This window comes from Scyliorhinus torazame, chromosome 17 (genome assembly GCF_047496885.1).
Source record: "Scyliorhinus torazame isolate Kashiwa2021f chromosome 17, sScyTor2.1, whole genome shotgun sequence".
NCBI classification, from domain to species: domain Eukaryota; kingdom Metazoa; phylum Chordata; class Chondrichthyes; order Carcharhiniformes; family Scyliorhinidae; genus Scyliorhinus; species Scyliorhinus torazame.
The window spans coordinates 188044581-188069930 of record NC_092723.1 but is presented as its reverse complement, the minus strand read 5'-3'; the positions used below and the strand labels follow the sequence as shown (position 1 = coordinate 188069930).

The 25350-nt window shown below is 41.6% G+C and overlaps 1 protein-coding gene across 3 annotated transcripts in view; it reads left to right on the top strand.

The window, feature by feature from the left end:
• Window positions 1–25350, top strand: part of smg1 (SMG1 nonsense mediated mRNA decay associated PI3K related kinase) — a 186950-nt gene that overhangs the window by 103295 nt on the left and 58305 nt on the right. For all 3 annotated transcript variants that reach the window (XM_072481861.1, XM_072481863.1, XM_072481862.1), the window contains 16 exons: window positions 2199–2360; window positions 2914–3131; window positions 3949–4103; window positions 5375–5597; window positions 6950–7196; window positions 8853–9082; window positions 10142–10390; window positions 12012–12150; window positions 12246–12355; window positions 12481–12699; window positions 14448–14641; window positions 16025–16197; window positions 18426–18705; window positions 20333–20605; window positions 21227–21461; window positions 21554–21780. In XM_072481861.1, coding sequence (XP_072337962.1) covers window positions 2199–2360; window positions 2914–3131; window positions 3949–4103; window positions 5375–5597; window positions 6950–7196; window positions 8853–9082; window positions 10142–10390; window positions 12012–12150; window positions 12246–12355; window positions 12481–12699; window positions 14448–14641; window positions 16025–16197; window positions 18426–18705; window positions 20333–20605; window positions 21227–21461; window positions 21554–21780 — 3334 coding nt within the window. The remainder of the gene's footprint in view (window positions 1–2198; window positions 2361–2913; window positions 3132–3948; window positions 4104–5374; window positions 5598–6949; window positions 7197–8852; window positions 9083–10141; window positions 10391–12011; window positions 12151–12245; window positions 12356–12480; window positions 12700–14447; window positions 14642–16024; window positions 16198–18425; window positions 18706–20332; window positions 20606–21226; window positions 21462–21553; window positions 21781–25350) is intronic.

The following is a 25350-nucleotide window of genomic DNA, read 5'->3' as shown; positions in this document are numbered from 1 at the left end:
TCCTTATGAATTGTAGTGTGACCTTCAACATAGCATTGCCAAACATTTGAACAGAAAACCCATGTTGTATTTAACTTATTGCATATGCAACTTGGGAATCTTGTGATCTGTCAGATTTTGTGTAATTGGTTTAGGCTATTTGTCTGTGGATAGGATTGCTAAAATTTACAGGTAAACCAAAAAAAGGCAATAAAACCAGCTCGAGTGGTTTATAGAACTTGAACGTTATGTCCTCCAAACAAGAGTCACCTTTGTGTGACCAATCAGCTCATGGCCGTCGCCGGAAGTATTCGCAATGAGAGACCCTTAAGGAGATATTTAATAACTCTCAACAAAAATTTACCCCAGTGAGAATGAAAGACCCTTTGAGAAGGAGTCATCATCTGTAGCTTAATAAGGAAGTTTAGGATGGTATCAAACTAAAAGAAATACTGAATAAATCTGCAAAGGTTAATGGTAGGTCAGATGGTTGGACAGATTTTAAGAACCATTAAAGAATTTGGGTCATTGAATTTGCTCACGGCTAAGTTGGATAGATTTTTGATAGGACAAGGAGTTTAGGGTTATGGGGGCCAGAAAGAAAATGGGTTGAGCGAATCAGCCATGACCTCATCGAATGATGGAGCCAGCTCGAAGGGCCGAATGGCCCCCTCCTGCTCCTAGGTCCTACGACCTCGGAGAAGTATTGATCTGGAACATGCTCCCTGTGATATATTTCTGGTACACTTGGAAACTCAAACTTGTGATTGAGGACAGAAATCATCTCTTGTATCCAGATCATTTAATTGTCATTTACTGCAGATTTGAAGAATATAGCTACATATCTGCCTCAAACTGTTTGATTTAATAGACTGATAAATGTATTAGACAGCTAACCGGAAACGGTTCTGAAAACCCACAATGGCTGTAGCCCATCTAATAACTACTGGATGCAAATCTATTTGTCATTTATTTGTAAAATCTCTTTGGACTCGGTGGAACAAAGGCTTGGTGTAATTATATTGATGCCTTCACTATGGAAATGTCAAAATAATAAAAAGCAACAAATCTAGTTTTCAAAGTATATGGAGAGTTTATGAACTATATGATACCTCACAATCCATAAGATCTTATGAAGGCTGCCGAGGCGGTGGCTTAGTGGTATTGAAATGAAATGAAATGAAAATCGCTTATTGTCACAAGTAGGCTTCAAATGAAATTACTGTGAAAAGCCCCTAGTCGCCACGTTCCGGCGCTTGTTCGGGGAGGCTGTTACGGGAATTGAACCGTGCTGCTGGCCTGCCTTGGTCTGCTTTCAAAGCCAGCGATTTAGCCCTGTGCTAAACAGCCCCCTCGACTAGGAACCCAGGGTAATGCTCTGGGGTCCTATGTTCAAATCCCACCAGATGGTGAAATTTGAATTGAGTAAAAACCTGGAATTAAAAGTCTAACGATGACCATTGTCGATTATCGTCAAAACCCAGCTGGTTCACTAATGTCCTTTTAGGAAAGAAATGTGTCGTCCTTACCTGTTCCACAACAATGTGGTTGACTCTTAAATGCCCTCCGGCATGGCCCAGCCAGCAACGCTCACATCCCATGAATGAATAAAAAATGAGGTTTAGTAATATGTGTGTGTAATGTAATGTGGTGGTACTGATTCCTTTATTATTCGGCACACAATTCTCTAACTGTTCATTCCCTCTCTTACCTTTGAAGCGTTGCGCAATTTGCTTTTACACTTATTTCATAAAATTTGTTGGAATGTATGGAGGAACTTTGCAGGAGTATATAGGGACAAGTAAAGCATGCCAATTGAGACAAAAAAGCTTGAAGGTTTCACTTATCATATGTTAGGCTGAAGTTGATAAAGCAATAAGAAATTATTCGTGTGCAGTTTACACTGATGCAAAAATATTGATTTTCAAACTTTATTAATGGTAATGATCTGGTTGTGACCAGTAGAGTTGAGCTTTATATTATCTCCAACTAGCTTCATTTAGCCATAGCTTGTCATCAACCTAGTTAGCTTAACATATTAGTGTTATGCTAAATGCTGTTATTGCAAAAGATATACGTGTAAGAACAGCATGGAGAACAGAAATATATAAAATGATTTGCGCTGGTTAAATATTTGAATTTTAAATGATGCTTGTGGGTCTCTGCACAGTTTACTATTGGCAGAACATGTTTACATTTTGTTCTGATCTTTGTTTCAGGTATTATTCCACAGCTGTTCTCGCGTTTGAATCACCCCGAGGTGTATGTGCGTCAGAGCATCTGCAATTTGCTGTGTCGTGTGGCCCAGGATTCTCCTCATCTTATCCTGTATCCTGCTATTGTTGGCTCAATATCTCTTAGTGGTGAATCCCAGTCCTCTGGTAATTACACATTTCTGTCTGTATCCAAGGCTTAACCTGCCATTGGCTAGGTTACTGGTAGAAGCATTTGTGATGCTGATGAATACATGTTCACAGAAACCTTAACGAATGTTTGTTATTCTAAATTTGTTAAAATATTGCTTTTGTGCTTTATTAAAGCTAAAACATATAAAATCCACTTTTCATTTTTACTTTACAAAGATTTATTTTCATAATTTTTCTATTTTTGCTCACCATTTGAACTCTGTTGGATATATAGGATGTCACAACCAAAAGTATGTGCCTGTTTAGTTAGCTGATCGATAAATGTTCTCTTTACCATACCTTCGTGTTGAATACTTTGTCATTGAGAGAAGTAAATTTGCTCCAATTGTGCTTAATTAATGTCAGCATTAAGTAGCCCTTAAGCATTGCATCATCATGGAAGCATATGTTTGGAAAACTGCTCTCTGATGGCTAATCTAGATTGCTGCCTTTTCTGTCAGTTCGATTTGTTTCTGGTTAATTTTATTGTTTCGCATCTAAAGAAAATGTTGTACTACTTCTCCTTCAGGAGCCAAATTGTCTTCTGCAATTCCTACCCTGCTGAGTAATATCCAGGCTGAAGCCCTATCTGGAGGCGAATGTGAAGAAAATAGTCCTCCTGGGTCACAAGACAGTATCAAAGATGATCAGAAAGCTTGTTTTAATGAAGATCAAGCCATGATGCAGGACTGCTATAGCACAATAGTGGATAAACTGTCATCAGCAAATCCCACCATGGTTTTACAGGTACTGTGAGTGTTGTCCTTGAACTCCAGTTTGAATTATAATTTTCTTTCTATTTTGTTCAGACAATTCAATTGGTTTTCTGAAACCAAAATCTGTTGAGATCTGGAATCTGGTCAGTTCTAACCCAGAGCAAAGATGTACATCTTCCTCTCGGTTGCTCTCATTAGGCATAAGGAGGGTGACAGCCTTCAATGGATATTTTTATTAAATAAATTCCAGAACAATGATTGAAACTGAAGAATTTAATTATACAATGCAGGGATATCAGCTGCTGAATTGCATGATCCATTGAAATTTATTGTGTTTACTCCCAGACTGGGGATATGAAGAATTTTTATAATCAATAACTTTAAAATGTAGTATGCAAATTATGTGCAATACTCCTAATTCTTCTTGGTCTAGTTATTCGCACTGATCAGCTTCTGTGTAAAAACAAACTATTTGCACTATTGCCTTATTGTTTTCAAAAATTAAATTTGCTGAAGATGAGTAGATATTAAGTGAAATGCTGGCATTTTTACTTGGGGATTGTGCAGTATATGGAGTAGAGGAGTATTGGCGCTTCAGATTCTAGCTAAATGTGGTAAATGTCTAACAACCACAATTGGTTATTTTAATCTTTTATGTTATTGTCAAACTATGCTCATTTGGAAATTGAGAATATCTCTTGTCTAAAGCTGAAGTGACTACAATTTGAGATATGACTGAATTTAGACTTATGAACAGCAAAGTGTAGACTTGGTGTTCATAAAATACGTTTTGGAATTTGTGATGCTTTTAGATTATAAGAATTAACTTTAATATGCTGGTACTGCAGGTACAGATGTTAGTTGGAGAATTGCGGAGAATTACTGTACTGTGGGATGAGCTTTGGCTTGGAGTCCTTCAGCAACAGCACATGCATGTACTAAGGCGCATTCAGCAATTGGAGGATGAGGTGAAGAGGGTTCAGAACAACAATACTCTTCGCAAGTAAGTGTTTCAAAGCTGGCCGAATCAAACAGAATTTGTTTAACTCTATTTGTAGTATTAGGAATGCAAATATGTTCAATTCAGATTTCCTTTTAATAATCTTTAATGTCACAAGTAGGCTTACATTAACACTGCAATGAAGTTACTGTGAAAATCCCCTAGTCGCCACACTCCGGCGCCTGTTCGGGTACATTGAGGGAGAATTCAGAATGTCCAATTCACCTAACAGCACGTCTTTTGGGATTTATGGGAGGAAACCGGAGTGCCCGGAGGAAACCCACGCAGACACAGGGAGAACGTGCAGACTCCACACACAGAGTGACCCAAGCCGGGAGTCGTACTTGGGTCCCTGGCGCTGTGAAGCAACAGTGCTAACCACAGTGCTACCGTGCCATGACTATGGGACTAGCTATAGTGTAAATAGAATTGGCACTGCTGCCTCACAGTGCCAGGGACCTGGGTTCGATTCCGGCCTCAGGTGACTGTGTCGAGTTTGCACGTTCTCCCCATGTCTGTTGGTTTCCTCCCACAGTCCAAAGATGTGCAGGTTAGGTGGATTGGCCATGATAAAATTGCCACTTTATGTCTAAAGACGTGTAGCTTAAGTGGGGTTACAGCGATAGGGCAGAGGAGTGTGACTAGGAAGGGTGCTCTTTCAGAGGGTCGGTGCAGACCCGATGGGCAGAATGGCCTCCTGCACAGTAGGGATTCTATGTCAATGTATTTGTGCATCATTAAAGTATCATTGAGGGCAGTTTGCAGAAAGTTATTTGCATCCGTGTGAATTTCTAATGGAAATGATCTGTGTGACGGAAATTAAGGTGGCGCATAATCCTGTCTCTCCTAATCTTTTACTTTTGATAGAGATCATATTTGAGGGATATCAATGATTTCATAATTTTATCAGTTGTAATGGTTAATTTGGAAGCAGCTCGATATAGTTCAAAACTCTTGAATCCCTTTGTAGTTTTCTCTTCTCCGGAAAAACGATTGGACCAGCTTTAAAAAAAAGAATGAGTTTTTCAATTTGATTTCAATGTGTTAACCAGGGTATGCAGTTCTGTTTACATATAGGTAAACAGATCAGACTACTGTAGATTAATACATTTACTTGTGACTATCCTTTTGTGTCACCTTATAGCTTTCGCTGAGGTATTTATAACATTTGTGAAATTATAACCAAAATGTTGGGGTGACTGGTTGATGTGTTTTGCAATTAAAATACCTTGTTTACAGTGAAACATTTCAGTCCTAACTTCTTCTTCTGTTAGGGAAGAGAAGATCGCCATTATGAGGGAAAAGCATACAGCTTTGATGAAGCCTGTGGTATTTGCTCTGGAGCATGTGTGCAGCATTACTTCAGCTCAAGCAGAAACCCCTCATGAAAAATGGTTCCAGGACACCTATGGAGAACCAATTAATAATGCTTTGGAAAAACTGAAGACCCCATCAAATCCTGCTAATCCTAGCAACAGTTGGCTGCCATTTAAGCAGGTAAGATTTGTAGCAGAATGATTTGCTAATGGAATAGCATAATTAACTGGGTCTTTCACAGTTGCTAATCAGTAGAGGCTACCTTAGGAAATTGTACACAATGGATGGAATGTGCATTTTGAATTTAGCTGATAGGTGTCAGCTGACGAGCTTCCTTTCCAATCAGTCCTTTTTTCCTTGATGTGAAACCGATCACAGCAACTTAAAGGTTTTGGGGAATTTGTGCATATGTTCGCTGCTGGGGTTTCAGTTTCGTTTTGTGTTAGGCTGTGACATAATTCTCTAGAAATTCACTATACTTTCTCGGATTATATATTTTTAATTATAATAGTTTCAACCCTGTATTACTTCTGGATAAAAACTGAATATGATGTTAATGGACATGTTTACAAGGTTTAGTTAGGAGGCCTAGACACAGTAGATGGGAGAACTCGACGGTTGTTGCACTTTATATTGTCACTTTATCCGACAAGATCTCAATTTTAAATCTTTGTCCATTTTCCAGATTTTCTGTAGCTTCCTCCAATTTTATACGCCTTCTATCTATCTCCCTTCTGTAGCATGCTGTTTTTACTGAGGGTAAAACATGCCAAGGTACTTAAAAAGGCACTGTTAAATATCCTTGCACTGTTAAATATCCTTATACAAGTGTAAGCTGTTGATGTCATTTGGTACAAAGCAAACATTTTGTTCTATTTTAACTTTTGACATAAAAATAAAAAACTCTTGAAACATGTAAAATAACTTGAGCTGGTACCCAGTGGGCAAGGATACATAATATGCAAAATTCGTAATGGCAGTGTTCAATGTCCATCGGAATGGGTGGTGTCGGACACATTTAGTGTTGATGGAATGGGAACTCTTTTAGGTTGGATTTGAAGCACATTGTTGGAGTATGAAGAGCTTTACTTTGCATCTACCAGTACTAGGGGTGTTTAATACTGGTATCTGGTGACAAAGGTTTTTTTTACACTGCAATAGCAGTCACTAAATTAAACATCAGAAAAGTGGCACACTGCTGCTTCACAGTGCCAGGGACCCAAGTTCAATTCTGGCCTTGGGTGACTGTGTGGAGTTTACACGCTCTCCGTGTCTCCATGGGTTTCCTCTGGGTGCTCCGGTTTCCTCCCGCAGTCAAAAGATGTGCAGGTTACGTGAATTGGCCATTTTAAAATTGCTCCTTAATGTCCAAAGGTGCAGGTTAGGTGGGGTTACAGATATAGGGCGGGTGGATTGGACCTAGGTAGGGTGCTCTTTCAGAGGTTTGGTGCAGACTTGATGGGTCAAATGGCCTCCTCCGGCACGGTAGGAATTCCATGGTTCTAACGTCCGCCATTTTTAATGCATTGCAGATAATGCTGAATTTGCAACAGAGAGCTCAGAAACGTACCAGCTACTTGTTGCATCTGGAGGAAATCAGTCCACGAATGGCTGCGATGTCCAGCACAGAAATTGCCTTGCCTGGTGAGATCTCGGCAAGGGATGCAGTCACAATTCAGAGTGTTGGCAGTACCATTACCATCCTTCCTACCAAAACAAAACCAAAGAAACTGATGTTCTTGGGGTCTGACGGAAAAAACTACCCATACCTGTTTAAAGGTAAATGAGAATAGATGTCTGCATTTTACACAAATGTTAAATGTAATGTAATTCTTAAAGTTGCAGTTCCCCGGTATTATTCTCACTCGGTAGGATACAAGGGATAGAAATGGTTTATTGTGGCATTGAGTTTAACAAGAGTCGGGTCTCATTGTTTGAATTTATATCTAACTTAGTTTAAGAAAGGACCAATTTAGGAACTATTTTGCCTGGTGTAGAATTTCAGAAAAATGACACGCATAGAATATGCAGCACAGAAATAAGCGGTGCAACCTGGCAGAACCAGCCCCAAGTGAGGTTCCCCAAACGTTATTGATCTGGGTGAGACCCTTTGGTTTGTCACCGTTTGGGATACCCCCAAATTGGTACAAACCAGGGTGAGGGGGGTATGACTGGCTCCTTGTCTTTATTCAACCTGCCCTCTGCTGGTAGCAAGAAGGTTTTAATCAAACAAAGTTCCTTTTCACTTTGATAGATTTTCCAGATCCAATAGTTAATTTTAAAAGGTGGCAATTTAACCAGACTTGCTTGAGTTAAAATCGAGTAAGTTTCTTAACTTTTTAAAAGGGGGGGGGGGAGAAAAACACACACGCATATCTTCATTCATATGGATTAGAAGTAAGAATCAAGTCCATTGATAAATAAATATCAAAACAATATTATCCATGCTTTTATTTATGCTCCACTCTAGCATTCTCTTACTTTCATCTAAGTGTGAGTATAATGCTCCATTGCATACTGCAATATGCCTATGTAGCTTCTCATTGGTTGTATCAATGCTGTTCTCCTCAACTACTCCCTTAAAATTAGAAATCCTTCATTTATCAAATTAAACAAGCCCGTCAATTGAATTCCGGGAGGAAAAACAGGAAATCTTCACTTACTGCTTAAAATATTTTAAACACTTTGCCCCATTGTTGCCAAAATATGACTCCTTTCCAGTTTGCTTAAGTGGATAAGGACTGCAGCGATTCAAGAAGGCAGTTCACCACCACCTTCTGAAGGGCCAGTAGGATGTGAAATAAATGCTGGCCTAACCAGCGACACCCACATCCCGTAAATTAATAAAAAATAATACCTTTTGCTTGACCTACGCTCTGATTCTAATGGGGAAAGTGCTGTGAAAAGCTTTATATATCTGAAGGCTCCACTTAACCTCAGGTCAGAAACACTATCAGCAGTCCCAAAGGGGGTGATTGTCTTCATTTATTGGGCTCTTCTGACGTCCATCATTGTGCTCCCCCGGGTGAACTGGAGCAGAGTGCAATCACCTTGGTACATTTTTCAAATGGGGATCAAGAGTAATAGCTGTACGAGTCTGGTAGCTTAGCCACGACTCCCCAGCAGCTGGTTTTAATAGATTTAAAAGCAAACGAGGTCAAGGAGGCTACACTTGTCTTGTGTCCTGTCAAGGGAGAAGTTTCTTTACAGATGTAAAAGGTCGGGCAAAATGTCTTCAAATTCAGTTCGCACAGTAGTTTTGAGTTCAAATTGGTTCTAATTCCTCTAACTTTTAAATTTAATTTCAAATTTTGTGTCGTCATAACCTAAATTAAGTAGCGTTGAACATTTCTTCTGGAAATTATCTTTGAAATGTGCACTGTGCCAATTTGTTTGATAATGGACCAGATCATTTATTTTTCTGTCTGTTCACAGGGCTGGAAGACTTGCATCTAGATGAACGGATAATGCAGTTCTTGTCAATTGTGAACACCATGTTTATAAAAATCAATCACCAGGAGACTCCACGCTTTCATGCCAGGCATTATTCTGTAACCCCATTGGGTACACGGTCAGGACTCATTCAGTGGGTCGACGGGGCCACTCCCCTTTTTGGACTTTACAAGCGTTGGCAACAAAGAGAAGCAGCCTTACAAACACAGAAGGTAGACTATACGTCTTTGGTGTTTCAAGCTTCATTTCTGTTTTCGACGGGGCTGGAGAAGAGCAGCTGCTGAGAATCTCAATGGCAGGGGCCTCATTTAAATAGTGTATTAAGTTGAATCCGGACCCAAAAATCATGTTTTTGCATATACTTGATGTATAAATCGATTCCCTCCCCACCCTTTTCAGCCACGATACGTTACATTCATTAGCTGTTGGCTTCCATTTTTCACCCTGCATGTTTTGTTTATTGGTGCCTTATAACTAGGCACAAGGGATCAGCAAGTTGAATACGGGCTGTGTGATGAAAATGCGCAGGAGCTTGTAAGGCAAGCCAAGCCCACTCTTGTCAGGTGCCAGTGACATTTCAAGATGGCAATAGCCCACACTGGCTTTTATACTCTGAATCTACAGTCAACCCCTGTTTTTGGAAGAATTTCTCCTGCCTGACACCCACCAGGTTGATTACCTGGCCAATCCTTGGAAGTAAAACTTTTTGTCCAAGAGGCTGCAGTCAGGGACTCGAGGGAACAGTGCTTGGCAGTCAGTGAAAGGAGGGCTTTGCAGAACATCAGGGAAAGGGGTTCCAATGTGATCCAGTTGCGACGGAGACCAGTGGACATCAAGAAAGGCTTGGGGTGAACACTCCTAATCCTTATAGCCCAAATGGAGTTTGAGAGAGGCAGATCTTAAATACTTGCGTTGACCAGTCTTGACTCTTGGTCAAACTCCTTCTCGATTTTCAATTAATTCTACGTTGTGGCATTGGTGCCATCGACTTTTCAGTGAGAACTTGGCCCTGCCTTTGCAATGGCCTTATCAATCACTTGATTTAGGTGATAGGTATTCAAATAGCTGAGAAGACAATGGGCTGAAACCGGGAAATAGAATTGTTAAATTTTAACTCCACCCAGAGTCTTTCTTGCTGGGCAGAGTGGGGTTTGAAACTAGCTTCCTTGAGTTTGTGTCACAAAAGTTTTGCATTTGCTTTCTCTGAAAGTTTAAATAAATGTAAAACTTTGAAATGTTCAATTTTACATAGTCGTCGTTTCTTTTTTCAGAACCAAGATTCGTACCAGGCCACTCAAAACCCTGCTCTGGTACCCCGACCCAGTGAGCTGTACTACAGCAAAATTGGACCAGCTTTAAAATTAGTCGGTCTTACCCTTGATGTCTCACGGCGCGATTGGCCTCTGAGTGTAATGAGTTCAGTCTTAGAAGAACTGATGGAGTCCACACCACCAAATCTTCTTGCAAAAGAGCTGTGGTGTTCGTGTACCACTCCAGATGAGTGGTGGAGTGTTACACAGGTACGAGAAAAGTCTTCTAAAATGTTCAAAGTTCTGAGTGAAAGACGAGAAGTATTAACTCTTCACCGATATTTAAGTAATTCCTGTTTGATGAGAAAAACATTTGGGCAAATGTATATAGAATGCAGCATGTTTTCCATGTTTAGCATTTGAACCATATTTCATATGTGAGAAATCAAAGTTGTGTCTTTGAATTTTGAGGATAATGGATCAATTTTTCAGAAAACCTGTGCCAATAGGCAGTTGACAATCCAACATGCATGGACGCATTTGTAATTGGTGATCATTTGGTGTAATTTTAATGAAGTAAATTTATTCTGTATTTTCACTGGGTCATTTGGGTGATTTAAATTTGGGACACTTAATGGTTCCATCCAGTACCCTGACCTTATTTTTCTACAGGAAATGTTTCCCCTCTCTTTCAGCCTGTTAAGTTTGCAACTTTACAGAAGTGCTTCTGGATAATCTTGTAGACACAGTAAAGGTCTGGGCAAGGATATGTGGGTACTGTAAAGGGCACAAAGAAATGATTGCCCTCTTGAATTGACCACCAGAATCATTTCATTCCAAATCATTTGAAAATCCTCTTGTTTCCATGTTCAAGGAGGTTCGATATGGGGTTAGGATTTGAACCTGATTTTGCATGAGGTTGAGTTGGCGGACACACAGAAGCATAGAATAGAATCATGGAATCCCTGCAGTGCAGAACTAGACATTTCAGCCCATCGCGTCTGTACCGATTCTCCAAAAGGCGCCGAAGGGACTGTGCGAGTCCGCGCATGCGCCAAAGGGCCGGCGTTATCCAGCGCCTGCGCGGAACCGCTGGCGTATTCTGGTGCATGTGCAGGGGGGTGTCTTCTCCGCGTCGGCCATGGCGGACCCCTACAGGGGCCGGCGCGGAAGGAAGAAGTGCCTCCACAGCACAGGCCCGCCCACAGATCGGTGGGCCCCAATTGCGGGCCAGGCCACTGTGGGGGGCTCCCCCTGAGGTTGGATCCCTCTGCGCCGCCCCGTGGACTGCCCCAGCTGACTTACCTGCCAGTCCCGCCGTGGGACCATGTCTAATCCACGCTGGCGGGACTGGCCAGAAACCGACGGCTGCTCGGCCCATCGGCGTCCGGAGAATTGCCGGGAGAATACGGCAGCCGGTGGCGGGGCGGGATTCGCGCCGCTGCGCTCCCCCCCCCCCCCCCCCCCCCCCCCCCCCGAGATTCTCCGACCTGGCAGGGGGTCAGAGAATCCCGCCCATTATGTCTGATGGGTCAGATGAATGGTACTCTGCTTATCTGGTGGTGGAACATAGATTAATATAGCACCTTTCACATCCTCTGGCTGGAAAGTGTTTTGGGATGGCAATGAATTACTAATTGTGACAGCCAATCTGCACACAGCAAAGTCCCAGCTATTAGATTTAATTTGTGTTTTGGTGGCGATGACTGAGGAATAAATACGTGGATATCTTCCTGCTGTTTGAATAATGTCATGGGATCGCTAACCACACACTTGAATAGGCAGGTGACCCTTGGTTTAATGTTCTCTAATGTTATCCTAAGAAAGTGAACAACTTGAATTTTTTCTCATTCTGTTGATGTCTTGATAAGGAATGTTATTTTGTTCACAGTCATATGCAAGATCAACTGCAGTTATGTCCATGGTGGGCTACATCATTGGACTTGGTGACCGGCACTTGGATAATGTACTTATAGACATGACAACTGGAGAAGTGGTACACATTGACTACAACGTTTGTTTTGAAAAAGGTACTTCTGTTCATTCTGAATTTTGTTTCTCTAGCATCATATTATCCTGCCTTTTGCACAATGGTGTGATGTTGGTTTGCTTTAAATATCTTTAGGTAAGAGCCTAAGAGTTCCTGAGAAGGTTCCATTCAGGATGACTCAAAATATTGAAACGGCACTTGGTGTGACTGGAGTTGAAGGATTGTTCAGACTTTCTTGTGAACAGGTGAGTTACCTGAAAGTCAGTATGCTGCAGCATGTTGAGAAATGGATCACATCATAAAGTAAAATACTTGCAGACACTGTCCTTCAATTTCCTCCATCCAACTGCTCTTTGTTGTTCCCCATTAGGTCATCCAAATAATGCGACGTGGTCGTGAGACCCTCTTGACTTTGCTGGAAGCTTTTGTGTATGATCCATTGGTGGACTGGACTGCAGGTGGTGAAATTGGATTTGCTGGTGCTGTGTATGGTGGAGGAGGCCAGCAAGCCGAGAGTAAACAGAGCAAGAGGGAGATGGAACGAGACATTACCCGCAGCCTCTTCTCATCAAGGGTCGCTGAAATTAAGGTATCCAGCAGTGACAATACCATATAATCCTCAAATATAACAAATCTTTACTTTGAGTTCAAAGCTAGGAAAGCCAACTTAATATGGGCATTTGAATTTGTAACTTGTTTAATTAAAATGCTTTATATAAACTTATTTTGAGAAAGTGGTTGAGATATACAGTTCAAACCAAGTCTTTGTTCTCGGGAGACATCCATTCACCTGGAGGATAAAAAGAAAAAAGGCAGAGACCTACTGAGGCATTGCCCTGATCATGATCGCATTGATTTCTGAGGCTTTCTTTGGCGATGTAGATGCAGAGGAGTGAGGAGGGGCTACACTGATAAATGTATATATGTACATAGCCCAGTCGTAGAGCTGGAATTAACCATTCCCAGCTTCCAGGCATGTTTGAGATTCTGCTCATTTGGTACCTGCATGCCCTTAGAAAGATGGGGATATGTAGACTAATACCTGGAATGGACAGGTTGTCTTGGAGCAAAGGTTGGACAGGTTAGGTTTGTATTCACTGGAGTTTAGAAGAGTGGCACCTTGATCGAAACATGAAGGGTCTTGAGGGGTCTTGACAGGGTGGATTTGAAATGGATGTTTCCTCTAGTGGGAGAATCTAGAACTAGGGATTGCTGTTTAAAAATAAGGTGTCACCTTTTTAAGACAGCTGAAAAGATATTTTTCTGAGGATCGTGAATCTCTGAAACTCTTCCTCACATGGTGTTGAATATCTTCAAGACCGAGGTCGTCACATTCTTGATGAGCAAGGGGGTGAAAGATTGTTGGGAGAAGGTGGGAATGTGGGGGTGGTGATGTAGTCAGCTCAGCCAGACTCAAGGAGCTGAGTGGCCCACTCGTGTTCGTAAGTATAGGGCCAGTTATCCTGACCTTTACACTTGGGTAATTCCTATTCCTCTCCGGAATGCCCAGTGTAATCCAAGAGGCTTTTTGCTCAGATTTATTCATCAGGAGCAGGACTGAGGCAGGATCTAAAATAAATACCACGTAGTCAGGGCAAAAGCAGAAAACTTTGGCTGTTCCAGACCCGATTCTGGAGTAGTTGGAGGCCAGGAAAATTAAACTTCATAACAAACACAATTATCATAAACTGAGGGAAGCACGGTGACACTGGTTAGCACTGCTGCCTCACTGCGCTGAGGACCCCGGTTCGATCCCAGCCCTGGGTCACTGTCCGTCTGGAGTTTGCACATTCTCTCCGTGTCTGCGTGGGTCTCACCCCCACAGCCCAAAGATGTGCAGATTAGGTGGATTGGCCATGATAAATTGGGAGAAAAGAAGAATTGGGTACTCTTAAATTTATTTATTTTTAATTATTGTAAACTGGGATTGAGTTATTTAAACATAGATACTGTGACAATTATTTGCTGCTGTAAAGGAATGAAAGAAACTGAAAGCAAATCAGCACACAGCCTTTTCCTGGGGTGTCAATACTCCGCTAATCCCAGCACGTCTCCATATCCAAAAGCATAATAGTTCATTGAGGAAAATTATCTATTGCTTGGGCAGTTAAAGGTTAGGAAGGGGCTGCGGATTTGCTTTATTTCTTCTCCGTCTAAACTTTGGGCAGATGCTAAACGTCTTTGAAACTGGAGACTTTAGTACAAATGCATTGGTTTTAAATAAGCTAGAGTTAAATTCAAAAGGGGATAACTATTTGTTCCAACCTCTTAACGCTGTGAACTGAATGTCTTGTTTCCGTAACTGTTTGAATTTTTACTCCTTTCCCTCGTGCAAAGGTGACCTGGTTTAAGAACAGGGATGACATGCTGGCAGTTATTCCTAAACTTGATACAAGTCTGGAGGATTATCTGAATCTCCAGGAGCAGTTGACAAAAGTGGAGAAGCTGCAGGGTAAATTGTTGGAGGAAATAGAATTTCTGGAAGGAGCCACTGACGTATCTGACCACCCAGCTCACACATTGGAACAAAGGTATGCCTTTTTCAGCAAGAAAACGTGAAAAATATTTTATTTTTAATTTAATCATCTTGCCAATTCTGTCAATTGAGGGACTTTTATTTTTTTGTGTCTAGTTTTACAGCCACAAAAAGGATATAAAAGCTAAGCTTAATTTCCATATACAGGTGGAATTTACATGTTTCTCTAATGTTGCTGAGTTACTTCTAGCAGCTATGTTAAACTTCAAAACCTGCTTTTCACTGATTAGAAAATTTGCTGAAAGTTTTCTGTTTTGTTTTGATGTGCTTTGTCACTAAGAACTCGGATTAGACTATAATGCGCTTGATTTCAATGAGTCAGTCTGAATTTTGTGTACTGATGGAGTAAGCCCCTTCATATTCCAGTGGATAGAATGAATAATTTTGACATCCTCCTGGGTAGATTTATAAGTAGTGGAAGCATCAATGTAGAATCTGGGGAAAATATTTCTTGTAGTTAGTTATTAAATGGGAAGAATACACAAAATGAAAACATTATTTTATTAATTCACAGCTTATCATTAGATGTTTGAGCTGCTCCTCACGGCGCCGAGGTCCCAGGTTCGATCCCGGCTCTGGGTCACTGTCCGTGTGGAGTTTGCACATTCTCCCCGTGTTTACGTGTGTTTCACCCCCACAACCCAAAGATGTGCAGGCTAGGTGGATTGGTCACGCTAAATTGCCCCTTAATTGGAAAAAATGAATTGGGTACTCTAAATTCATACTGTTTTTTATAAAAGAAGTTTGAGCTGCTTTTTTCAATTACACCTCTATTTCAAAGATTGTTTTTGGTAAAAATCCCCTGATTATCATGAAACTAAAATAAAAAATACTGGAAATATTTAGATCAGGCAACATCTGTGGAGTGGGAAAGAGTTAATGTTTCAGCTAAATGACCTTTTATCAGAACTGAAAGTTCAAGATGTAACAGGTTTTAAACAAATACAGGGGGAGAGAAGATCAAAAATTAAGTCATGATTAATCCTCCAGTACGGGTGCTTCAACTCAGCGCTTTTTTGAAAATTAAGTATATTTTTCTTTTTCTCATACTCTAACACCTCAAGGGCTATTGGCGGTGGGTAATAAATGTTGGCCTTTATATTGACGAGCGGATCCCATGAACAAATTTGTAAAAATAAACTTTCTTCATTGCTATTGCTTGTGCATTGGGAAGGATGCAAAGAACAAAAGGTGGAAATGAGGAAACACAATTTCAAGGAAAAATAATAACTTTTTTGTAACGGCTCAGGGTATTCCTGTTAGAAATTAGGGCCACATTCAGTTGGATGTATTCTTGTCTTACGAGCAGAATTACTGAAATAACAGAGTGAATGGTTTCAAATGCTATCCACACTACAGCTGTTTGTCTTGCATTTAGATATTCAGAACATACTCAGCTCCAGACTCAGCAGCTGGCTGTACAGGATGCTATTCAAGTGAAGTTGAATGACTTTGAACAGTGGATTGCACAATATCAGACTGCCTTTTCCAGTCTAGAGGCTACGCAGCTTGCAAGTCTGCTTCAGGATATCAGTACCCCACTGGACCTAGGTAATGGCCATTAACCAGCAAACCTCAACAATGGGTCATATAGCTTTGCAGAAATGACACTTTTCAAATGTAGACCCTCTTGTCAGGGAGAGTGGACCAGGGTTTTGTGTTATGGAATATGATGCTCAAGATTAGGTCTGTTTGCTGCCTTAATGCACCTTCTATTTCCATTGAGATGGGGCTGGTTTAGCACAGTGGGCTAAACAGCTGGCTTGTAAAGCAGAACCAGGCCAGCAGCGCGGGTTCAATTTCCGTACTAGCCTCCCCGAACAGTGTCGGAATGTGGCGACTAGGGGCTTTTCACAGTAACTTCATTCGAAGCCTACTTGTGACAATAAGCGATTTTCATTTTTTCATTTCTTTAAGAGATAGGCACAGTAAGAAGTCTTACAGCACCAGGTAAAGTCCAACAGGTTTGTTTTGAATCACTAGCTTTCGGAGCACAGCACCTTCATCAGGTGAGTGAAGAGGTGGGTTCCACAACCATGTATATAGCCAAAGTCAATGATGCGAGATGATACTTTGACTTTGTCTATATATGTGATTGTGGAACCCATCTCTTCACTCATCTGAGGAAGGAGCTGCGCTCTGAAAGTTAGTGATTCAAAACAAACCTGTTGAACTCTAACCTGGTAAGGCTTCATACCGTGCCCACCCCAGCCCAACGCCGGCATCTCCACATCATTAAGAGATGGGCTTATTGGGAATTGTCATCAACCGGTTTGTGGCAAGTTTGGCATTGAAATGAAATGAAATGAAAATCGCTTATTGTCACGAGTAGGCTTCAAATGAAGTTACTGTGAAAAGCCCCTAGTCGCCACATTCCGGCGTCTGTTCGAGGAGGCTGGTACGGGAATTGAACCGTGCTGCTGGCCTGCCTTGGTCTGCTTTAAAAGCCAGCTATTTAGCCCAGTGTGCTAAACCAGCCTCATTGATGACAGGATTGCTATTTGTGTTTCTGCCAACAGTAGCATGGGATTCTTCCCCCCCCCCCTTCAATCATTGACATGTTGCATGGGAGGGTGAATTATGACGAGGATGCAGGGATCCTACAGCAAGATCTGGACAGATTGGGCGAGTGGGCAAACCAATGGCAGATGCAGTATAATTTGGATAAGTGTGAGGTTATTCATTTTGGAAGCAAAAACAGGAAGGCAGATTACTACATGAATGGTTGTAAATTGGGAGAGGGGAGTGTGCAGCGGGACCTGGGTGTCCTTGTGCACCAGTCGCTGAAGGTAAGAATGCAGGTGCAGCAGGCGGTAAAGAAGGCTAATGCTATGTTGGCCTTCATTGCGAGAGGTTTCGAGTATAGAAGCAGGGATGTGTTGCTGCAATTGTACAGTGTCTTGGTGAGGCCACACTTGGAGTATTGTGTGTAGTTTTGGTCGACTCTGAGGAAGAATGTTCTTGCTCTCGAGGGAGTGCAGCGAAGGTTTACCAGACTGATTCCAGGGATGGTGGGACTGTCATATGAGGAGAGATTGACGAGGTTAGGATTGTTCTCACTGGAGTTCAGAAGAATGAGGGGGGATCTCATAGAGACGTATAAAATTCTAACAGGACTATACAGGGTAGATGCAGAGAAAATGTTACCAATGATGGGTGTGTCCAGAACCAGGGGTCACAGTCTGAGGATTCCGGGTAAACCATTTCGGACAGAGATAAGGAGACATTTCTTCACACAAAGAGTGGTGAGCCTGTGGAATTCATTACCACAGGAAGTAGTTGATGCTAAAACTTTGAATATATTCAAGAGGCGGCTGGATGTAGCACTTGGGGAGAATGGGTTCAAAGGCTATGGGGAGAAAGCAGGATTAGGCTATTGAGTTGGATGATCAGCCATGATGGTGATGAATGGCGGAGCAGGCTCGAAGGCCCAAAGGCCTCCTCCTGCTCCTATCTTATATGTATCTATGTATACGGGAAAATTGAGGACACTTAAGCACTTCAACATCCGCTTACTACATGCTGTCTGGGAAATTGAATTACGAACAGACCTTTGAGCTCAATATTGCTTATGTTCAGTATTACATGCTGTGAACTGAAATTAAAGCTAGACTGGTGCTGATTGGGAATTTATTTTCCTAACTGTTTAAAATGTAAAAATCTGAACAACGTCCTTTTGCAAATGAATGTACGTTTTAAACTTCCTTGGCATTCAATTACTAAATACTAAAATTAATGGGTTTCTTCTTTGAACATGTTCTTCCCTTGTTCTAATACAGGGGCTCCAAGCTATGTGCCGGCTACAACATTCCTGCAGAATGCAGGCCAGGCACACCTGATCAGTCAGTGTGAACAGTTAGAAGGAGAGGTTGGCGCACTGCTTCAGCAACGTCGCACCATTCTGCGTGGCTGCCTGGAGCAGCTGCACAGTTATGCTGCGGTGGCTCTGCAGTACCCAAAGGCTGTTTTCCAGAAACATCGGATGGAACAGTGGAAAACGTGGATGGAAGAACTGATTTGCGACATGACAGTGGAACACTGTCAAGAACTGTACAGAAAGTGAGTACAGTGTAAATTGTGGTCACACGGTAAATGGAAATTGAATTGAGCTCGCTGGTAAATTGAATATTGGGGAAGTCTGCATGGGTAGGGTAGAATTATTTGTGCTGAATTAGGTGACCTCGGTGGACTTGTGGACTCTTAATATTGGCCTCTGAATGAATGGAAATATCAGCAATGTACCCACTCCTTTAAGCTATCCAGTGATAGGGTGGAGACAGAAGCGATATGATTGTAAAATCCTATGCTTAGAAAGACTGGAACTCCAGTTTGTAGCCACACAGGAGAAATGGCCACTTGAAAGTGCTGGAGGGCTATCAGTACCTGGCAAACTAAACCTGCATGTCTGCCCAAATGCAAAGGCAGGAGGGAGGTCATGAAACTTGTAAACATTTGATGTTCTTCGGTTTCCTCTGATACAATTTTTTTTGTCCAGATCTTTGTTACAAAGGAATAGGAGCAGGTTGCTCAGTCCCTCCAACCTGTCCCACTGTTCAATGCGATCATGGCTGATCTCTACCCGACCTCCACCCACCTTGGTTCCATGTCCCTTATGCCCTTGACTAGTAAAAAATCTATTGGTCTCTGATTTTAAATTATATTAATTGAGTTGACATTTTAGGGCGAGAATTCCTTGCTTCTACCACCTGCTTCTGTGAATCAGTGTTTCTTAACCACCTTCCCTGAATGGCCTGGTTCTAACTTTGTTCCCTGCTCCTAGACTTTCCCACCAATTCTCTCTCTCTCTCGCCTCCTCGTCCTAGTCGCCCTCCTCCTCCTCCACCCGCATAGTTAACTCCCCCCTCATAGTTAACCCTTAGAAGTGTGATAACATTCTGGTGAATCTGCACTGCATTCTTCGATGGTCACTATATCCTTTGTAAAGTAGGTTGCTCAGAACCATGTACACTACTTTAGCTGTCCTCTAACCACAGCTTTATATACCTGAGAAAACCATCCTTTGTTTTCTAACCACCTGTACATAAAGGCTAACATTCCACTAGCTTTTTAAAAACAAATGTTGTACCTGACCACTGCAATTTAATGATCTGTATATGTAGACTCCTGAAAATCTTGGAACCTTCGCTGTTCCTAGATATTCATCAGCTAAATAATATTTGGATCTATCCTCCTTTGCTCCAAAATGGATGACCTCACACACATCTGCCTTGAAGCACATCTGCTGCTGTGTTGCCCGCTCACTTAATCTATCAATCTCTCTTTATAATTTTATGTTCCTGTCTGCAACTCTTACTAGGCCACCAATCTTTGTGTCATCACCAAACTTGGAGATATGGCTCACCACAAGATAGTAAACCTCTTTTACTGTTCCATGTGCGTACAAATAGGTGTATTGCCATTTAAAAGATAAACTTTGTGGTCCAGAATTCCAGGTTAAAATGTTCTCGAAAGCATATTGGTGCCAGAAGCATAATTATACTTGTTGGTACCTGATGGGACAGATTGACTCTATTACAAATCTCTTCTGGAAGAAATAAAATTTGACTTGAGAAGTGAATCTAGTGCACAATCATTGTGAACAATGAAGCAGTAAACCAGTATAAGTTATAAAGTTAACTGTAGAAATATGTTTAATAAATGCAATATTAACATGCTTATTTTCTAGGTATGAAATACAATATGCTCCTCAGCAGCCCCAGTCGGTTTGTCAGTTCATTACTGCCACGGAGATGACACTTCAGCATTCTGCAGCAGATGTTAACAGTCGCCTAATCAGACAGGTTGAGCGCCTGAAGCAGGAATCTGTAACACTCCCTGTTTGCGAAGAGCAGTTGAAGGAAATTGAACGCTGCATAAAAGTTTTCCTCCATGAAAATGGCGATGAGGGCTCCTTAAGCCTTGCGAGTGTCATCATCTCAGCCCTTTGCACATTAACAAGGTATAGTCTACCTGGCGTACCTTCGATATTAGCTGCAGCAAGTGAAGACCCTGCAGAAATAATAGCTTATGGGCAGCACGGTGGCTCAGTGGTTAGCACTGCTGCCTCACGGCGACATGGTCCCAGGTTCGATCCTGACTCTGGGTCACTGTCTGTGTGGAGTTTGCACACACTCCCCGTGTCTGCGTGGATTTTGCCCCCACAACACAAAGATGTGCAGGGTAGGTGGATTGAGCATGCTAAATTGCCCCTTAATTGGAAAAAAATTAATTGGGTACTCTAAATTTATTTTTTTTAAAAGACAAAATAATAGCTCATCTTGACAATTGGTCCGACATGAATTTTTGATAAAAATTTCACTGTTATTTTAAAGGTCTTTGTCCAAATTTGTCGAATTCTTATTTTATCAAACACGCTACTGCCTAAGGAGCAAAATGGTTTCAGACAAAAATAGTGAACAGGTTGGTTTGGGAGCCTGATGTTTTGAAAACAAAATTGTGGCTGCTTTCGCTGTAGCTTATACGCGGTACGTAGGAATTTAGATTGAAACGAGAGGTTTGATATTGTTGGAAATAATTTGATGACTAGCACATACATGTATAACTTTCTATTGTGTTGTAGGCGGAACCTTATGATGGAAGGAGCTGCTTCAAGTGCTGGGGAACAGCTGGTTGATCTGACTTCCAGAGATGGAGCTTGGTTTTTAGAGGAGCTTTGTAGTATGAGTGGTAATGTTACTTGTCTTGTGCAACTTCTCGAGCAATGCCAACTGGTTCCACAGGATCTTGACATCCCGAACCCAGTGGAAGCATCAGAAGCCGTTTATTTGGCTAATGGAGTGTACACGTCTTTGCAGGTTAGCGTCGCAAAGTGAAATTTTTCATTTATTCTGATAACTTGATGAAAATAGCTCACTCTTTTGTTAACATTGGATATGATTTTCAACAGGAACTAAATACCAACTTCAGACAGATTATCTTTCCAGAAGCCCTGAGATGTATGATGAAAGGAGAAAATACTTTGCAGAACATGCTTAATGAACTGGATAACATTGTTGATCAGACAACTGATGGAGTTTCTTTGCAAATGCTCATAGATTCTTTGCAGGCGTATCTGAGAAATGCTGCTATGGGAATGGAGGAGGAAACCAATGCCCATTATATTGGTGTCACCAGGTAAGTCAATAATTGCGGAATGCATTCCACGGACATGTTTTATTTCTAACAGAAAAAAATCATGAACTATGTTTAACAGTGCAACAGATCGTTATTGTGGTAGCACATCCAGTTTCACTTTTCCAGTTGAAATTTGCCACGCTGCTTTTGATGTGCCAGGTTTTTAAACTTGAAATAAAACTCATGTTCTGTGCCTTTAGCTGTTGTAGATTTAGCACAAATACATTTTGAGTGATTTGCTCATTCGGCAGCAGGAGTACTCAATTAATTTGACTGTAATTGATGATCCTGGCATTTGAATTTCCCAAAGAAATTACGTTGCGTGTTTGAAATTGTACTATCAAGTACATGTTCATGGAGGTGTTTTTCCTCGATTCCCTCCCACTTTGCTCTTCCTTCTCTGTATTTCACCAGCCCATGTTTGAACTGTCCTTCCTCTGGCATCCTCCTCTGCATGACAGACGATGTTCCATTCACCAACTCCACAGCTTTGTTTCAGACCACAAAAACATTCCATGAGACAACAATCTACGTGTGTTTACTCCAATCTTGTTTCCTGTGTTCACTCTCAACCATGATTCACTTTTTAGCGCACTCTCCTCCGGATCACAATGTTCCTGATTCAAAACCCCACTTAGGGCTTGAATACAAAAAGAAAAGCAAGCCTGACAATCCAGTGCAGTACTGAGGGAGCACTGCACTGTCGGAGGTGCCATCTGTCAATGAGATATTAAACCAAGGCTCCTTTTGCGTGCTCATGTGGATGTAAATGAACCTATAACACTGTTTCAAAGAAGAGCAGTTCTCCCTGGTGTCCTGGCCAATATTTATCCCCCCCCCCCCCCCCCCCCATCAACATCACAAAAATCATTATCTGTTCGTTAGCATATATTAGCAACTGTGGTTCCTCCATTGAAACAATGAGTACACTTCGAAAGGAACTTCGTTGGCTGTGCAGTGCTTTAAGACGATCCAATGACCGTGATAAATGCCTAGTCTTTTTACTTCTTGTAGCATACTCCTACATTGGAAAAAACAAACCCAGTTTAGATGGCTGTTTTGTGAATATTTTTGTTCTGTTTGCCTTACTGAGGACTCCATAACTTGTTGTTTCAAGTACCTTGGGATGTTGCACCATCTTAAAGGCACAATGTAAATACCAGCTGTACTTGTAACCCCCTTTTCCAATCCCCATTCAAACTCGCTGTCATTTAGCCACCAGCACTGTTCCAACCAAGTTCAACAGAAACTTCAGGAGCAGTACTTTGCATTACTAGTATCTGGACTAAATGTTAGCTCCAAGTTCAAACTTCGGCTATCGATTGTACTTCTCTTTGCAGCAGTAGAAGTAGTGATGTGGGATGGGTATGTTGGTTTGAGAGGCATGTCGAAGTTTGATTGACGTTTGATTTAGAGAGCTTGTTACCAGAACGCAGTTGGTGGATTCTGCATCCATCCTTTGTTGGTTTTTGTCTTTGGCACTGCTGATTCTACTAGTTTTAACTTCAACCTTGAAAATGCAGGTGTCTGTGTTTATTTTATTTTCTCTTGGGTTTGGTATTCTGTTATTTTATTTTTTAATATGTTAATTTATCACTATCACCTTAAGCTGCCAGCGTGAACAGTTGGCCGGCACTGCAGCAGCCAGAACGTGTCCAACTGACCCCGAGGCCGTCCTGGTCAGCCACAGCAGGAGCATTGGTGTTATGTAGATTACAGTTCCTCCACTGCCTGGCTAGTTCATTTAATAGTCAATGGGGCTCCTAATCCTATTTTTCATTCAAATAACTGAAAATGAGTGGTCAGCATCAGCTGTTGTGGCAAGTACAAGAATTCCCGAAAGATGTGCTTGTTAGGTGAATTGGACATTATGAATTCTCCCCCGTGTACCCGAACAGGCGCTGGAATGTGGCGACTAGGGGCTTTTCACAGTAACTTCATTGCAGTGTTAATGTGAGCCTACTTGTGACACTAATCGAGATTATTATTAATTTTGAATCCTGAGCAGAGGCTTTCCATGCCCACCAAAAAACACCTTCATTTGTAGAAAACAGTAAATGACAATGAACAATTCAAGATGGAGTCCGCCCATACATTTTGATGCTTCTCAAAGTCTTTTTGTTAGCATCTGCAAAAGGTTGTGTCAATGAAGCAATTGCCTGATGTATTTCTAAATGCGAATTTTAATAATATGACTGACAAATTTTGGGGAACAGTCAATCCTAACTTGATTATGTTTTGACTTTCTCCATAATTACAGTTTCAGTTTGCATCTCAATGTAATTGAGGCTGTCTGTCTATTTACAAACGGATAACGTGTTATTCATACTTTAATTTAGAGTACCCAATTTATTTTTTCCAATTAAGGGGCAATTTTGCGTGGCCAATCCACCTACCCTGCGCATCTTTGGGTTGTGGGGGTGAAACTCACGCGGACACAGGGAGAATGTGCAAACTCCACACAGACAGTGACCCAGAGCCGGGATTGATCCCGGATCCTCGACGCCGTGAGGCAGCAATGCTAACCACTGCGCCACTGCTGCCCATGGATAACGTGTTATAAGTCACCGGCTGCACTTAAAGCATGTTTCGCTTGCTGACGGGCACTGCCCCTGCGCATGTGTGGGAAGTGCTCCCCCTGGTGTTGTGGCACAAATAAACACAGCCTTAATTTACCCGGTTCTGCTTCAAATGTCCAACTTTGGTTTTTACATAGAAACTCCTACTTCTCAGCAGGTTATGGGTAATTCACCAGTTAACTTGCTTTCCCTGCTTTATCTATTTTCCCTCACCTGAGGAAGGAGCTACGCCCCGAAAGCTAGTGATTCGAAACAAACCTGTTGGACTTTAACCTGGTGTTGTAAGACTTCTTACTATGCCCACCCCAGTCCAACGCCGGCATCTCCACATCTTATCTATTTTTGTTTCCTTCTCTCTGCCACCGTTTTCTGATTTTACTAAAATGTTTGCTGACCAGATTGCCAGCCCTGAAGAATCTGCCCTGACTGAACAGTGTCCTTTATTTTCTGTCCACCAATGCTCTCTGATTTGCTGTGTGTTTCTAGTATTTTCTATTTCTCTTACGGGAAATTATTAAGTAATGGGTATAATGCTTTTTGATTTTCAAAAGCAGCTCCATCTCTGGATAGATTTTTTTTTTAAATACTACAGATCTGGAACGTGCTGGAAATACTCTGCATGTCTGCCAGCGTTTGAGGAGAGAGAGAGAAACAGAATTAATGTTTCGAATATGACTCTTCAAAAAGAGCTCTGTTGCTTTTCCCCAGATGAAAAAAAAATGAATTTAACATTAATGATGAGGCTACTGGCACTCCACTTTATTAAAGTGTAAATCAGCAATAACTTCAGGCAACTGGACATAGGCAGTTGGATGAGAAATTTGGAAGTTGCTGACTACTCCAAAAGCTTTGTTTCGAACAGTATTGTGCTGAGAGACTTGGCATTGTAACACATGATGGGCATGAAGTTGCTGCACTTGGGAATTGCATTAGCTCTAAACTGGCCATTGAAAACTAAAACCATTTAAGTGTAAGTTAACTTTTAATGGCG